The following is a 17,701-nucleotide window of genomic DNA, read 5'->3' as shown; positions in this document are numbered from 1 at the left end:
AAGTTATGCTTCGGCCTTCAGTGGTATTCTGTGTGCTCATCTGTAACTTTACCTAAAGTCAACCCCGCTGCACGATAGAATTTAACAGAAAGCGCGCGAGTTTCAAATCTATGGGTTCTTCAATTATCCAAATATGCATCAATTACACAGGACAACAAAATAAAACTTTTTTTGTTGCATGAAGTTTTTCTACTGCTGTTTATTAATTTGGGACGCATTTATTTCTTTGTGACGAACGGTTAAAAATGTTTTGTGAATTTGTGGGACCTTTTCTTGAATGTTTTGAAAATTAGAAAGTTGTAGTTATAATGCGAGAAGTATATTGTTCATAGTAATATAGTTCAATTCATGAGTAGTGATAGAACCAAAAGAATAAAACTGATGGAAATTCCGCCAAAACAACGCGTCATCATTTTCACATCTGCTGAGCACACGGCTCGTCAAAATGTTCCACTTTACCAATTTTACGATGAATAGGCAGACTGAGACAGCAGACAGCGAGTGCGGGTGCAAGTGAGAACGAGCTGCAGTGGGCGGTTTCACCCGCGTCAAGAGTGCAGCGCATGCGTACAACTTGTTACGAAGGCTATCGGCACCTCAAGCTGCTCTCGAAAAATTGAGGCGACGAACCCTCAAAGAGCCTCCGTTGGCCTCAGAATCGCACTCAGAGATGCGACCGTTCGACAGTACGGCACTTCGGGTGCTGCTCAGAAAAGCACCATTAAATTATACAGTTACAGTGATGAAAACTATGCAAAATGTCTTCAAACATCTATAGATATACCAGCTTCACAAAATCAGCATACAAAAATAAATTTAATATTACATCGCTATCACCAACAGAAGCCGCAATACGGCAGCATTCGTTCAGAACTTATCACTAAGTTAAGCAGTAGTATGGGAATGAATTAAATGCAGTACAATGGAGATGGAAAAGAAGCAAGAATGGAGTAATTCCTGTCACCACACTTGAGACCCCAGCTCTCAAAACATTGTTAATACTAATATCTTGCAAATGCAAAAAGGGATGTCAAGCCTGCGGCTGCCGAAGGCTGAATGAAGTGCTCCGTTAATGAACAAATTGCAGTGGTACCTGTGATAATTTGCAAGTTCCATCACAAAATAGCGATGAAGAGGAAGAAACGATTGCCGTTTTTGAGAACACGTACGATGAACTCGGAGAACCAAGATTGCATTGAAAACGATAATCCCATCGCGGATAATATTGAACAATTAACGCAGAACACTTGGTCTGTGCGAAGAGCGTATCGGAAGACAATCCATTAAATTTTGGAATAGTGCGTGTGGATTAGGCCTACTGGGGATACCGCGATAAAAACAAAGGCGCCACGTACTCTACCTCATGGTGGTGTGGAAATGAGTTTTTGGCAAAAACTAATGTTGAAGTAAACTTTGCGGCGCCCGTACGCTAAATCTATTATTTTTACAAGAAAAGGGTACTTACATAAATTATAGGAAATTTTCTCTAGTTTAATTTATTATATAGATATGTTTATCGTAAAATGAGTCGGAAAGGAGATATGGTCAAAAACTGTTCTTTGACACCATTTTTCCAAGATGGTGGCGCGAGCGAAAAAGATACGAGGTGGCAAAGTTAAAATTCGTAAAGAGCACATCGAAATCTATACGAATACCAATTTTCAACAATCCCGCACTATTTGCTAGGCAAAAGTACCAAATGACTGGACTATATTGTCGGAATCGTCATAGCAATAAACAAAATAATAAAGAAAGTGGCAATACTTTGAATCCATGGACGGGCAGAAAGGTATAAACATGCAAAATTGCGTGAAAATCTATGTAATCTCGTTTAATTCCTTAGATCCCAACAAGGTCACAGCAGGTGTTCATACCTGGACCACTAATAATTCGCCCGTTTATTTTAATTAAACCCTAATTTAAATACTTTTCTTCATTGCCGAGCAAATTTGAGCCGGCGTAATTTACTTAATTTAATTAACACAAAATTAATCAAGCATTAAAATTTCAAATTGAAATTAAACGCAGCGCGCAGAAGCCGCACACCTGATTATTTATTCATACAAGAACAACGCATGTTCTTGGAGGCAATTTCGGAATCGTAGTCCGATTAATTACAATTGACCGATTGTAAATGCCGGCAATAGTGATCTTTAGCGAGCTAGTGTGCTAAACACATTCTTCTAATATCGTATTTAATACTGGTAAGTGCTGCCGTCCCTGTCCTGCCGCGAATACCCGGCATTGGTTTGCGGCGAGTGGTGCGAAGAATGCATGAGCTTCACGCAGTTCCGGTTGCGACGCTCCTTGAGCCCGGTGACGTATAGCTCGTGATAACCATCGTAGCGGCCATACTGGTCAGTCGGATATCTCCACTTCTCCATCGTGCTTTGGTGACCGGCTGAGTTGTATGGACCGTAGCGATTATGCGCGGCTTCCTCCTGCTCAACCCGCCTATTAGCACTGCCAATCGGGTCGGAAGGTTTCGGTACATCCAAGATATTACGCAGACGCCGGCGGTCATCCTCACCGAAAGTAACGCGCTGCAGGATCACATCAATCGGGTCGCAGAAGTAGCCGCTGCTCTGATTATAGTCCGCTTCTAGCGTAATGTCCAATGCGTCCGTCGGACTCAATCCGCTGCGCAGGTCACCAGGTCAACAGGGAAATTAAATTATACAACTGCGCAATTAGAATTTCGATGGGGCACACTCACACCAACGGTTTGAAGTGAACGTAACGACGTGCGCTTGCCAATGTGTGATGGACATGGAGACGCTCAAAAGGTGTCATCCCCGATGCCAGTCCGGCGACCCAGTAGGGTTGCATGGTGCCGGTAGCGGTTCTACGAACGTACCCTCCTTCTCAAGCGTTGGCGTAGGTCCATAGTTGCGCAAACCAGTGTCAGGCATCTTCACAATTTCGAGTAAACTTGAAAATATTGAATTTTGTGCGGACACAGGCACTAAAGAAACGTACAGCCAAATGTAGAACCAAACATTGACATTCCGAACATAAAAAACAATGTTCGGTGGCGTTGGCACCATGGCAATAGGTTGTTTGATCGATTTTGAATCTGTTTCGAATAAAGTGAGCCACGAGTCTAACGCTGAATCTTCCGAATCAGCTCCAAAGCATCGCCATGCCGCCAACAGGTGCCATCAAAGTCTACGACGAGGAATTCAATCAACAACTTCAGTTAGCCCGCACTCTCATTGGGCAATTGCCTCGAAAACACGGTAAAACAAGCATGACATTCTAACCATAAAAATATCTTCAGGTCTCCTTCCTTGCATGGTATTTTAATGAAACATTTCTATATTTAAGTTAACATAGGATATTTATATCGATATATCACACTCTAACGTATTTATAACCAGTCAGCTATAGACGTAAAGCGCGCTATAAAAAATCAAACTAACTAAACGAAACAATCCGTTGGGAGAGTCTAAAACACCTCTAGACTGGCAAGGACTATGTTGTTGCACCGTTTAACTGTATGATTTAACAGACCGGGAGATTGCCACCAAGTGGATCAGCAAGCTTTGCTCCATGCAATCGCAAGAAGTTACCGTCAAACGCAACCGCAACCAGTTCTTCAAGTATATGCTAACCGTCCTCCATCGCGGCATCCATGACCGTCCGGAGCACTACGGCTATCCACAGTACTCCACCAAGGTGACTATCGCCGCCAATCCCCTTACTTGACTATTTTATCTGTGAATACAACAATACCAAATTACAAATCGTTACAGCATGGTGCCACTGGCAAAACGACGTGGGTAAGAACTACATGAGCAGGTGGTCGGCGGATAAGCGGACGTACGTGGCGGTGAAGCCGTTGCCAGGTCGTGGCACACTTGTGTACATGGCGGTATCCAGCCAGCCCGAGCTCGGTTGGGAGCTACACGACTAAATTAACAGTTATACCTTAAATTTTTGTATATACAATGCAGCGTTCAAACACATGGTGGCTCCTAGCGACGTTTACGGCCCTTGTTGCCGGGTCCTTTATGCAATCCCTTGCGGCTCTTCGGTTTCTTGGCATTCTTTGCGTTGCCTTTACCTTGCCACTACGGCCAGCTTTCGGCCGTCCGCTGTGATTTTCCTCCGACCGACTGTTGAACAAAATATTAAATATTAACTTGTTGGCACATTTTATTATTCACTTACTCTATTTGCTCTTTATTTAATTGTATTGCTACAGCTTTCTCAATGTGTATTTTCGGCTTCTTGTTGAGCACCGAATCAATTAGGTTAAGACTTTCTTGCTTCTCGGCATCGCCCGATATCGGTGGCAACTTCCGTTTTCTACTCCCACCCGGCACTAACGTGTGCACGTTGGTTGCTTCCTTCTCTTTTGGTAGTTTATTTTGGAATTTACCTACGCTTGCGGTGGATGATTTCGCTACTGTTACAGCTGTCTGTAACTGTTAACAAATACAGAATATTAGTAAGAATCTTAGCGTAAGACGAGGCTGTTATCATAACATGCATGTGCACAGTATTATGCCTTCAACAACTGAATATAATTTATAAAAATAATTTATCACTGATGAAAGCATGCATTACAAATGGCAGATATTTAAAGATATTTAATTAATAAATAACTTACTTCTTTGCAGATGAAACATCAGGATTCAATAATCCTGTTTTTGGCACTTTGATATTCTTTGCCTTTGCAATGTTCCGCAATCTTTGCAGCTCATTCTTTGCCACCTTCTCAGACTTAGCCATTGCTTTCTTGGCAAACTGATCTTCATAGGGATCAGCATTCTGTGGCACCTCCAGCACCCAATCTTTGTCCTTTTCAGCTGCAGCCCTCTTGTATCCATATTTTGGTATCCATTTCTGAAGTTGTTCATCCCATGAAAGCTTAGACTGCTTTGTCTTCTTAATGCCCTTGTCCAAAGCAAACTGTTGCCACTTTGTGAGTGGTTTGGGAGTAGGCACTGGCTTGGCCCTAGGTAATGCATAGTTAGAAAGTGGCAGCTTAGCAATGATTGCCTCATCAACGCGCTCGGTCGGCAGCTCCCAAATTTTATTAATTAGCAATTGTGTATTGTCGCGTGTTAAATCTCTAAGAAAATCCTCTTTTCCTCGGCTAAAATAAATATTAAAAAGCACGTAAGTTAATTGTAGGCGGCGAGGTTATACATTGAGAGCATGCACTTACCGTAGTAACGTGTAGTCCAGATCGTTGGGGTCGGCCGCCATCAGCCGGCCCACGTCGTAATCTAGTTCGAGGTGCTTCTTCACGTAGATACTCTTGTAACCTTCCGCGGCCTCGTTGGCGCTTTCCAATAATTGTAACACATTCATCTTGAATGCAGGGTGATACCACAGAACGCACACGAAATTAATCTAACCTGTACGTTGTGTTTACAACACGTGCGGGCGAAAGAAGCTAACTATTGGCATTCTTAGGGAATTAAGAATGTAACCAAAATCACCATCTTCTTTGCGCATGCGTATAATTATCAACAACCTACAGCGCCCCTACAATATTTACTACACTTTTCAACTACGCTTCAACTACGAATTCGTTTCTTATCAATGCCCGCTGTAACGCAGTGGACACGCACTTTTAAGTCTTCTGCATTTCCTGTCCACTGTTTTATTGTTATTGGACCAAATAATATATGAAATACCAAAGATGCCTAAAATGATCCGATCCAAACCGTCAAAAGCAAGCAGCAACGACAGTGATTCTGGCCCGGACGACGTAAGTTGAAATTTGAGAATTTTGTTAACCGGCATAAGTTTCCCACCCTAACATTCAAAACTCGCATGCTATCCTCCACAATTTTTATTTTTACAGCCTCTGCCACAGAAGAAGGCGAAGCGAGCCCCAGCCAAGCGGGAATCAGTGTCGTCGCCTACAGAAGCCGGGGCTCCCGCGGGCGAAGAAAACTCTTGGCCACTCGGGCGCAATCGGTTCGTGAAAATGGTCGAGTTTAAGGGTAGAAACTTTGTCAACATCAGAGAGTATTATTCTGCAGGTGGGGATCTTCGCCCGTCCAAGACGGGCATCATGCTCACCCTAGAGCAATGGGATGCACTGAAGAAATGCGTTCCCGAGGTTGATGAGGCCATCAAGAGGCACGTCTAGGGCGCCTTTGTTAAACATCTCATTTTTGATTGTTCATTTTAGTATATGTATATATATATATATGTATATATTTTTATTATTTTCTAATTTGAATACGTAATCCATGTTTATAAAATGTATTTATTAAATTGTTTTGTGATTTATTTGGATTTTACAATTTGAGTATGTATGAGTTTTACATGTTTCGCCCTGTGGGCATCGTCAGAAACGTTTCAGTTTATTTAGAAACGTTTCAGTTTCTGACGATGCCCACAGGGCGAAACATGTAAAACCCATACAAAATTGTAAAATCCAAATAAATCACAAAACAATTTAATAAATACATTTTTTAATGTATATATTTTTTGATACATCTGTTCTAAATTTAACGATGTAATTACATAAATCAATTTCCATTAGTTTGGAGTTTTTTTGTGACTTGCAATTTCCGAATTCCTAAATTATGATGGATAGAGAATTAAAAAATAAATCGTTCTAATTTGATTCAAGAATTTAATTGTCACTCAATTGTTTTCATATAAAATTTAAAATAATAGTACTGAATTTGTTTTCCTCGTAGAATTGCTGACGATACCCTCGCGGCGAAACATGTTTAACTCTAAACAAAATATAATTTAATCACGTAAAATTTAAATAAATAGAATTCATATAAATTGAGGCAGCCCCAGAAAATTATAAAATGCACATTTCCATTAGATTGTGGTAACTCTTTTGGGAAAAGTAACATTAGAATTCTCCGGAGATTGAGTATCGGTAGGTCCAATCCGCAACTGATATTGATCACTGATAGATAGCGCAATTCTTTTCAGTGGATGTAAAAAATAATCACAAAAGATTTGGGTTGCAATGAAAAAAGTTTGACTATCCAAATATTCAGCGAACTGAGTTATCATTGCAACTTACTCCAGTCTTACTTACTTACTTACTCATTTGTTTATTTTCGGGCGCATTTATCGCATTTATGATTTGCTTATAGTCAGCTTACAGAATTACATAGGGCTACGTTAATTACACACACCTATTTATTTCATGGCCACATAACTAGTTTAGTATATTTTTAATCAAGTTATTGAAGGTCGAAATTTCAAGAAATTCGTGGGTTTTTGTTCAGCCAAATGCATGAAAGACCATGAAAATTGCAACATAAATCATCTGCGCGCTTTTTGAAACTATTTTTATGCATATATAGCAATTTGAAAACGTAGAGAACTCTTTGTTCCGCCACTATGCATTATTAAGCGAGTGATATGAATAAAACTAAAAACAGGACAATATATCAGTAGTAGGTAGTAGGTGTTGTGGCCTAGTCGACGTTGCGACTTCGGTTACACAGACTAGCTGCTCAGTTAATGTTACACACAAGAAATTTGGTAAGATACTGATTTATTATTTCTCTTCGGTCCTATTTAATATGTTTATCTCTAATACGTCATGTACAAGAGTCCAAGTAATGACGTACGAGTACGTCTGCTAATGATGGAAGCCTAAGTACAACCGATTAGCAGAGGCAAATATGATAGAGGAAGAATACATCATTTGGAAACTTAACATGTTGTACGCAAATATAATATATAAATATCTAATCGCTAATTACTCCATTGGTATTGTGGGACAACGGTCGTAACATAGGTAACTTGGCACCTGATTATTTTCCTAATCAGCCCCGGCTGCTGTAGGTTTATAATATAGTGGAACGGTAGGTCTATCCGAGAAAAATCTAAAACATAATAATTTTCGTAAATATTGCCAGTTTTTAAAGTAGAATATCTCGGGTTTTTCATTGTATGCATGGTTACGCCGACTTTACAATCAAATGTTTCAGATTGAATGCAGTAAACAGCATTGTAGGCACTTTTTTCTGACTCAATGATTCAATTATATTCAAATTCTTTAAACCGCAATGCAACTCGTTATACTATAATGCAAGGCTGGCCAATGGATTTTCCTGGAGGGCCAATTTTTTTAGAATGCGGCAGCACCGGGCCACAGACTATGGCCATTCATACATAAAATATTATACATATACAAAAGTTCCAACTTTGGTTTGTGCGGCGGGCAAATTCAAATGTCCTGGCGGGCCACCTCGTGGCCCGCGGGCCTGGGATTGGCCAGCCCTGCTATAATGTATCACTTAAATTGAATTAAATGATTACCTTATCTTCATACCTTACATACATTAAGACATATTTTAGATGTAAACACTAACAATCTTCGACACTACCCCAAATGGTTGTAGTGTATGGTATTTGAAATACTTAAAGTTATGTAGCTTAACACAATATCTACCGATATAAAGTGCTTGTTAAGCGCTTGCTGAATCACAAGTACTGTTATCTGAAACGCTTGTGTGAAGCATATTTTTATATGCACTATTAAGAACAATAATAATAAGAGTAAGAATAAGCAAAAACCTGCTGAGATAACACAATATTAATGCGTTCCGAACACCTTCATCAGTTACGTTATCATTATACTCAGCTGCCCAATACAATTAATTTTTCTTTCTTCTCATAACACTGCTGAGCAAACCAGCGCTTGACAAGAAAAGGTAGGTTGAAGGAGAAATTTAACAATTTAGCATTTTTCCAGAATAGTGCACATTCATATTTCTTTTCTCTTCAAACTTCATGTTTCATTCCCACTTTAATTATTTCTCCCTTCCCTAATTTCTGTATTGGTACTAGTACTTTTATTATTAAATTTATTTAAATTTTTACGTAATTGAATTTAATTTTTGTCAGTAGCTCGGTCGTGTTACATGTTTAACTCAGAGCAAAAATGTAAATGTAAATAAATATAATACAAAATTACGCATTCTACGAAGAAAATAAATACTTTTATTGTACTCGCACGTAAATATACAGTCTACATATAATTTCTAAAATGGGTGTGAAATTACCTAAAATATTTCATGTCATTTTCTTCACACACCCAGAATTATATTAAATTTTAAAGTCTCATCATTGTGAAATTAACGAGAATTACCAATGAAAAGCGAAAAACTACAATAAATATGTAAAGTAAAAAATGCAAAATATTCCTAAAGTGTATATGGTTTTCAAAGGTCGTATTAAAATGGCATAAATCTGAACTTGCATTTAAACGAAATTGTTCACATGTGGATATAGAAATCATTCTTATTATACGCAGACCTTTTTGAATCCGATAGTCTTATATAGTAAATTCTTGATAGATATTCTGAAAATGGGCATTTCGAATACGTAATCCATATTGTTAATTTATATTATTGTAACTGACTTCATGCCCCCTGAGACAAAACATGTCTAACTCAAATAAAATTGTAATTCAATCTACGTTTTGTTCAAATAAATATATACCTATTGTTTCACTTAGGTCAAGTAATTTCCTTAGAGAAATAGAAATATACGTTTAAGACGCCGGTTAATTTGTTTCCTGTGTATATACTTCAATAAATTTAAGTATCATCGGCACCTCAATGCCATCTCGAATCCGATCATATGTAAATATTAGACTCAAAGCATGTTCTTCAATTTTATCATATAAAATGTTGAATAACTTGCTTTCAGTGTCTTTTATACGTATAGATTAGTCGTACACCTCGAAAAGTGATTGATTTATCATTGCATGTTAATCATTAGGATGTCGGATTTGGATCCTTAAAGGTATCTATATATTATTTTCCATGACAACAAGATTTGTAAAATGCTGCAGACAGAACGCACATACCTACCCAAGTAATGGTGGTGAAAACAAGTTTTCTTACGCTGCGTACAATTTTAGGCGCGAATAATCAAAAATATTTAGATACAAATGTATAATATGAAAAACAAACCAAACGCGTCCAAGTTTTGATCCGTTGATTATAAATTCCCTGTTAAAATAATATTCATGTGATACATTATCTGGCAAATGAGAACACAGAATCGCGTGTGGAAATGTTGGCAAACCCAATAACTGTGCCTTTGTCATGAAGGTTGACACTCCTACAAGAGTAATGCGGCGCGTGCTGGAAGCAAAATGTGGGAAGACCTAACCCTCAGCCAGAATTCCAAAAATATCTGCATTAAAAATCTGAGCCCTGAATACAATTTCCCAGCATTACTAAATCTAGCAGCCAAAACCAAGTTATTACCAAAGACTAAAGATAATCCACACTGTTGAAATAATAAATTGTGTCTGACACTAGTCATTGGAGCAATACTCTTCAAAACAGAGTAAGTCATTGCAACCACTCAAAATCAAAATGAATATTCAATGTTTGTTTTGCCATCAATACACATACAGCCTTCCTCACAAATATTTTAAAATCCTAAATCATACAACAATGTTCATGCATGAAATTGAATGCTTGGTATGTACTCCCTGTGAATTCCACTGGCTCATTGAAACTGTTTTATGCCAGCAATAATTACAGTAAATTGAAAATATATTTCAGCATGCATTACCAATGATTCATTGACAATTTTACAAAAATATAACAATTGTGAATCACCTTACTGCTGTATGAATCATTTTAAGAGTCATCATCTTAATCATACAAAGTATACATATTTACTCCAGTCCAATTGTGCTAATGCAACACCTTTTCACACCTAAAATACACAATTAATAGAACCAGGTGTAAGCTTCCATGTAATTTCATAACTACAATGTGATTTGATGCAATTGCTGAAAAATTGCAATTTAATAAATATTAGAATCAAAGTGGAAAGTATGTACGCTGGGAGATGTCTATGATAGTCGGCTCACCATCACAAATGACATTGATGCTGTCAAAAAAGTGACGTGGGTCCTGAGTATCTTTCAAATTTTAAAACTAAATTACATCTATACTAAATTCTATAATTCAGAATTTAAAGTATTTTCAATGTTATTTCAGAGTTTTGAATACTTCCAAAGACTAAAACTAATTTTATTATAATAATGATCTTTTTTAATGTTATAGAGGGCGCCATAAGCATAGTTTCTTGCTTTCGTCGTTTCCCTGGTCACTCTATGATCCCCACTCAACGGTCGTTTGTCGTTTTGTTGAAAACGCGGTATGTGTTAAATACCTTGGTGTTTACCTGGACCGACGGCTATCGTGGATCCGGCACATCAAGTACGCTAGGCGGCTTTCTGCCATCTTCGCCCAACTTCGGCCAATGTTTAATTGCACTCGGCTGAGTTGCAACACGAAACTGCGAATTTTCACCGCCTTCGTTCGCAGCGTCATGTGATGCGGCATTCCCATTTGGGGATCCGCACTGCCACGACGCCTGGCCAGCCTGCAAGGCACTTTCATGCGCTTCCTCCGCCGCAGCGTGGGTTTCCACTGGTGCGTGCGCAACGCGCAGGTTCTCTACGATACCGGGCTGCCCGATCTTTTTGGACTCGCAACCCGGCTAGCGAAGAACTTGCACTCCACGTTGCAGCATCACCCGAACCCCACCATCGCACGCCTAGCCGACCTCCGGCCGAAAACATACGACACCCACCGCCGCCCATGCTGCCTAGTTTCACCAACGTAGGCAGCCAACTCAACACAAGCCACTACTATTCTAATGTACACTGTCTGTAAATCTGTAAATCTATTTAACTGTACTCTTCCACCCGCATTATGCGCTCCCTTGCGCATATAATCCACCAGCTTTTCCTACAACAAAACTTCTAAACTCGCTCCCTCTAGGTAGCAATACCTTGGGGGCCACCTCCGCTTTTGGTTCAGGGTTTTAAGCCCTTCGGGGCAAACTCTCCAAGGTGTGTTGTTTAGTGGGTCGGGACCGTCGCCCTCAGCGAGGCCTAAACCCCACACGCCGACCTTTCCATCCGGTCGGCCGTCTGTATGCAGATTTTTCACACCTTGCTTCAAAAAAAAAAAAAAAAATTCCAGCAGTAGTTCGCTCTCAATCGTTGAGGCGAACAGACGTGTTTCACCGCGCGCGGAAACCGTTAACCGTCGCGAAAGACCGTTAGTCCAACCGCCGGACAAAACGAGGCAGGCAAGCGAGACAGAACCGAGTGCAAGCGCGCCGAAGGAAAGCAAAACTCCACAGTCAACGAGCGGAAGGGACCCCACCCCCAGGCGCGATGGACGGCGACACGGACGCCAGCGACGCCTCCACGACGTCCACCACCAGCACGCACAAATTTCTTAAAACCAAGGCACGTGAGGGTGAGCCGAAGCCGTCCCGCCAACGTGTACGCGTGAGAGCGGTCGGCGAGTGCCGCCCCCCTACCACCGTCGACGCTCCAGGACTTCGTCACCGTCCGTCCGGCAGTGACAGCGAGTCGCGCACACGTGCCAGCGCCGCAGCTGCGCAGGTCGCGCTTCCTCCGCTGTTCACCGCGTCCACCACGTCGGGTGACTCACCCTCGCTTTCAGCACCGGCCACAGCAACCGCTCCAACCATGGTTGCCACAAACCCTTCGCCGGCCACGCCGGTCACGCCGTCCACCGCTGTTGACGAGCGTGACGCCACCATCCAACGCCAGCAACAACTGATCTGCGAGCTCCAACAGCAATTAGTGCTCTGATTACGGAAGTCCGTAACCTGACGGCTGCACTGGGCGCTACGCCGTCCCCAGCACGTTGCATGCCTCCCCAGCGCCGCCTCTTGTTATTGGGCACCCGCTGGACTTACCTGGAGTCACTGCTCGCAACCTTTATCCTTCACCTTCTGGCTCCGCTGGCCGCCCCCAACGAAATACGACCGCCGCCGCTCCGGTCGCCGCGCGAACTTACCGTGCCGCGCCCTCCGCAAGCAACTCTGCTGCCGCGAGCGCATGTTGCTGGGGACGCGACGGCATTTCGCTAAAGCGGGGATCGACATCGCTGCATCGGTGAGGAGCTTAGCGAAGAGCAGCTCAAGGCCGAGATCACGCGAATGGGGTACGAGGTCACCTCAGCAACTGCGAGAGCATTTTCTCAATAAATCGCATCCGAGGGCTCGAATGCCGATTCGAGCATAAGCTCCCCGACAAACTGGGCCTGATATGTCGCCGCTCGTACAGCTCGCTTCACCGCTCCGCGCTTTTGTGCGCGCGGCTTCTGCGCCGCTCGCACTACTCTAACAGTTGCGAACGCTGAAAGCCGCGACCACCGTCAGTGCGCAAACTGCGGGGGCGCACCAGCGCCGCGCGCTGCCCCGGCGCGTGCTTATCATGCCGGTGTGGGGCACCGCCAACCATTAAAGCTCCGCCGTTAACAACGCGGACAAATTCAGGGCTTCACCCTCGACCCACACCGCCGCGTGTGCATTACCACCGCTCCGCTACACCCCTCAGCTGCTACCCCGGTCCGCTGCCGAATCCCGACAGCTCTTGCGCAATCTTATGTTGTAACAGCAGCATTGCCCGCCGTCGCTTCTTCTTCGCCAGCTCCGCCGGCAAACATCACTAACGCCCTTTTACAGGCAATGCAGGGGCTTATGCCAATGTTCACGAACATGTTACTGCAAGCGGTGAATTCTCTCAGCGCGGCCTCCACGCAGCCGGCCTCACTCCAACCAACACCGCAGTCACAAACGCAGTAGGGCGTCTCTCCGGTTCTCTCTTCCCTCTCTTACAGCCTTCTCTCTTCGCTTCCTGACAGCCACGGCTACGAAACCGCTACGCATCGTCACATGGAACGCGAACGGTATCCGTTCGCACACTCCGGAATTCGAGCTCTTCCTCGAAGATAACAACATCGACATTGCGTGCGTCATTGAGACACGGCTGTCAGCCAAGCACTCACTTTTCCTTAGGAATTACGTTACAGTCCGCCGAGACAGGCCCGGCCCTGTACTCGCTGGCGGTGTCGCCATTTTCGTTAGCAGGGGCATCAACTTCCTCCAGATCGGCTCCGACACCGGCACAGTCGAGACTGTCGGCGTCCAACTCAGCGACGCTCCACTCTACGTCTACGCAGCGTACTGTCCGCAACAAAACATCGATCGCAAGCTCTGGGAAATTTTCACCGTTCCCAACAGGGCCCCAGTCATTGTGGCTGGCGATCTTAACGCCAAACACAAGGCATGGAATTGCGTCGGTAATAACAATTATAACGGTCGCCGACTTCACAGCGCGACCCTGCGCCATAACATCGCGGTTTACGCTCCGGACGTTCCGACTCACTATCCCGTCAACGCCCGCTGTCGCCCCGACATCCTCGACTTGTTTGTTACGGCGAGAACAAACGTGCGCTCTGTCGCGGTTCACTCTGATCTAGGTTCTGACCATCTGCCTGTAATTATGGAAATCCAGCAAGGTGCCCCGAATATCCGGCAAGAGGTTTCCACAGTCGATTGGACCATGGTCCAGTTTCTGTTGGAAAAATCCTCCCTTCCGTGCCCCATTATTTCGTCCACTGACGACGTCGACACCGCCATCGCTTCACTCACAACCGAGCTAAACGCTACTGTTACCCGAGCGACTATCACACGTTCGGTCCGGCCCGGTCACATCAGCCTTCCTGACGATGTGCTCGAGCTGATACGTCGCCGCAACCGGCTCAGAAAGCGATGGCACCGCTCACGAGCCAACGCACTGCGTCACCCCCTCAACATCCTGTGCAAAGAAATCAAGAGTCGGATCGGATCGCTCAGGCGTATTGCGCCGAAGCGAAAGTAAAGCCCGAAAGCGGCGAAACGTATCGCACGCAAATTCCGCCGATCCGCATCGCAGCTGCAAATCTGCGCGTTGGTAACAGAATGCCCCACGCAGATGCGGAGAAAGCGGAGATATTTGCGGAATCGCTCCACAATCAGTGCCAGCCCAACGAGTGCACAGCAGAGTGAATTTCACCGCGAGGTGGAAGAATCTGTGTCGAACTTCCGCTTCCCACAGTTCACACCGCAAATCGCCACACCCGACGAGATCGAAAGCTACATCCGTGCTTTGAAAAGCCGGAAAGCACCCGGCATGGACGGCATCAGTAACAGAGTACTGAAGAGTTTGCCGAAAAAGTTCCGGGTAAACATCTGCGTCATCCAGATTATATAACATGGATGAAACTGGTATATCTACAACCAGAAATAAGCCGCCTAAAGTGCTATCAACGAAAGGAAAAAAACAAGTGGGCAAAATCGCCAGTGCAGAAAGACAGTCATAGGTTGTTGTAATGCCGCTTGTTCATTTCTCCCACCCTTCTTAATTTTCGCCAGAAAAAAGATGCAACCCAGACTACTTGATGGTGCGCTTTCCGGCACTCAAGGAACCTGTACTCCAAATGGCTGAACTACAGGTGAGGTGTTCTTTGATTGGATGCATTTTTTTGTGGAACATGTTCGACCTACCCCGGGTACCCGGGGTACAGGGCAAAGCGAATACTTTCATACTTTTTTAATTGCAGTTGGTTATTGTTTAAATATTAATGTTAACTGGTGTACGTATTTGCAAGAGCAATAAATAAAGACTGATTTGTGATAATTATTTTGTTTTTGTATTGTATACCTTTGCTGCTATAAACTTAAATACCTTAAGGTATCCACTTTGCCGGACCTTCCCCTACTTGAGCCGTTACGAGTATCTATCTCCACGCACGACACTGTTGACGCACTTGAGCCGATATCTATGATATTTTATATGCACATGATTGCTTGGAGATAATATATCACACTGTTCTGGATAATTCTGTGAAAGTTTCCTTTATTGATGATTTGCGTGCCTGAATTCAGTTTATTCGAAATCGTCAGTCTGAACACATCTCACAAAGTTTGAAAATTTATATTTCTATATGGCATTGAGGAATCGAGAAAAATTCTTTCTCTTTCCAAGAGAGTCAGATACTGAGTCGGCTACCGAGTCCATCATCGACTCGGAAACCGAAACTGCTGCAGAGGTTGGCACTGATACGAGTGATAGCGATTTTGCAATTCCCAAGCGTCCGAAGTAGTTTATAATTCAAGAGTCAACGGATGAAGAAGATTGTAGTACAATTCGTCCAACGCCAAAGCGATGAGATTGGAAACCAGAAATTAATACGCCAACGACTATTGAATACACCGAGAGACCCGGCATCCGTAAAGAATTTTTGGAATCGATTGACCCTTCAAACATAATGCTAAAACTAATTACCGAAACTAACAGGTATACAGAACAAACATTTTTTAATAAGAACACGATGAAAAAAATTGACTGCAATTGGAAGCCTGTTAGTTGCAATGAAATTAAAGTATACTTATCATTGTGCGTGATAATGGCGCAGGTTTGTAAGTCAAAAATTCAAATGAATTGGAGTAAACGAGCCATCGTAGATTTTAATTAAAAAAAAAAACTATGCCACTCAACCGATTCCTACAAATTACTAGTTTTTTATTTTCATTTTGCGGCTAACACGACCAGCGACATGGATAAATTGCGTAAAATCAACCCCGTCCTTGAGTACTTTAACTAGAAGATCCAGCAGTTGTATATAATGGAGGAGGACATTGCCCTTGATGAGTCCTTGATGAAATTTAAAGGACGATTATCATACCGACAATACAATCCATCCAAACGGGCAAGGTATGAAATCAAATTTTACAAATGATGTGAGTCTGGCTCTGGTTACTGCTATAAATTTAAAATCCATTCCGGGAAAGAGAAGACAAGTTCATGTTTTGGTGCATCGGAAATGGTTGTGATGGAGCTAGCCAAACCGATTTTGAATAGGGTCATACTCTCTATTTGGATAATTGGTATTCGCCGCCCAAGTTGTTCCTACATTTAGCGGAACAAAAAACACATGTTGTGTTTCTGTTCGTATGAACAGAGCCAATATGCCCACAATTTTTGCTAAAGCAAAGTTAGTTAAAAAGAGGCGAATACCGATTAAGAAGCACACATCAGTCGAAATGGTGCAGTGCAAGTTACTAAGAACAAGAAGAACCAAACTTCAAAACCGCAATGTATTATACTCGTAGATTACAACAAAGGCATGATTGGTATTGATCGGGAAGATCAAATGTTGGCTTGCTTTCCAATCATGCGGAAGTACGTGAAAGGATACAGAAAAATGTTCTTTTAAATGTTTGACATGGCACTATTCAACACGTATAGGGTAGACTGGGTACGGTAGTACCAAAGCAAATATCTCGTGAACAGTTAAGCCCTATGCGTTCAAGGAGCGACAGTAGCCGCATACAAGTTGAAACATGTTCATCAGTCGGCTGAGTCACACAAAGCCAGAGGTCTACCACATGTACACATATTGATTTGGGTAAAACAGAAGCTACTTCCTAATCAAATCGACAACTTAATTAGCGCTGAAATTCCAGATCCAGAAGGAGATAAAAATCTGTATGACACGGTTATTAAAAATATGATACATGGTCCCTGCGGAGCTCGTAATCCATCATCTCCGTGCATGAAAGACGGCAAATATACAAAAAAGTATCGAGAACTAATTAGAGAAACAGTTCAAAGTGATAAGTGTTACCCGTTATATAGACGAAGGGCGCCTGCTGATGGCGGTAAACAAGTTGTGGGGACTACCATCTCACCATCTGGGTTTTTGAATTCTTCTTCTGCCTTGCATGCCATTTTCCCATGAATTCCCAAGATCTTATTTTTACTACTTTTCTATTAGTTTACAGCCTTTTATTTTCCAACTTTCTTGCTGTCATAAACTACCCTTAAAAAACCTAATCCCCGTGTCGGACGGTT

At 42.7% G+C, this 17,701-nt stretch overlaps 4 protein-coding genes across 4 annotated transcripts; 2 read left to right on the top strand and 2 right to left on the bottom strand.

Moving 5' to 3' along the window:
* Positions 1 to 2,012: 2,012 nt before the first annotated feature.
* On the bottom strand, positions 2,013 to 3,047 carry LOC135791419 (uncharacterized). The gene is given in 3 exon segments (XM_065301832.1): positions 2,013 to 2,640; positions 2,717 to 2,795; positions 2,798 to 3,047. Coding segments are annotated over 3 exon segments (774 nt in total). The 3' UTR covers positions 2,013 to 2,195.
* LOC135791427 (uncharacterized) lies at positions 3,040 to 4,156 on the top strand. Its single transcript, XM_065301844.1, is given in 4 exon segments — positions 3,040 to 3,239; positions 3,512 to 3,678; positions 3,756 to 3,777; positions 3,780 to 4,156. Coding segments are annotated over 4 exon segments (423 nt in total). The 5' UTR covers positions 3,040 to 3,142; the 3' UTR covers positions 3,917 to 4,156.
* LOC135791449 (ribosome biogenesis regulatory protein homolog) lies at positions 3,937 to 5,322 on the bottom strand. Its single transcript, XM_065301859.1, is given in 5 exon segments — positions 3,937 to 4,057; positions 4,060 to 4,118; positions 4,174 to 4,430; positions 4,612 to 5,104; positions 5,177 to 5,322. Coding segments are annotated over 5 exon segments (1,035 nt in total). The 3' UTR covers positions 3,937 to 3,977.
* A 193-nt stretch (positions 5,323 to 5,515) lies between these two features.
* LOC135791437 (RNA polymerase II transcriptional coactivator-like) lies at positions 5,516 to 6,172 on the top strand. Its single transcript, XM_065301856.1, has 2 exons — positions 5,516 to 5,725; positions 5,822 to 6,172. Exons 1-2 carry the CDS (start codon positions 5,657 to 5,659, stop codon positions 6,110 to 6,112), a joined length of 360 nt encoding a protein of 119 aa, XP_065157928.1. The 5' UTR covers positions 5,516 to 5,656; the 3' UTR covers positions 6,113 to 6,172.
* Positions 6,173 to 17,701: the final 11,529 nt, after the last annotated feature.

The sequence above is a fragment of the Atheta coriaria genome, unplaced genomic scaffold, assembly GCF_025399875.1.
Source record: "Atheta coriaria isolate IRGN ID8LTWV9N9 unplaced genomic scaffold, Caltech_Dcor_3.1 hic_scaffold_1_pilon, whole genome shotgun sequence".
Taxonomy (NCBI): domain Eukaryota; kingdom Metazoa; phylum Arthropoda; class Insecta; order Coleoptera; family Staphylinidae; genus Dalotia; species Dalotia coriaria.
This window is presented reverse-complemented; position numbering and strand designations above follow the sequence as displayed.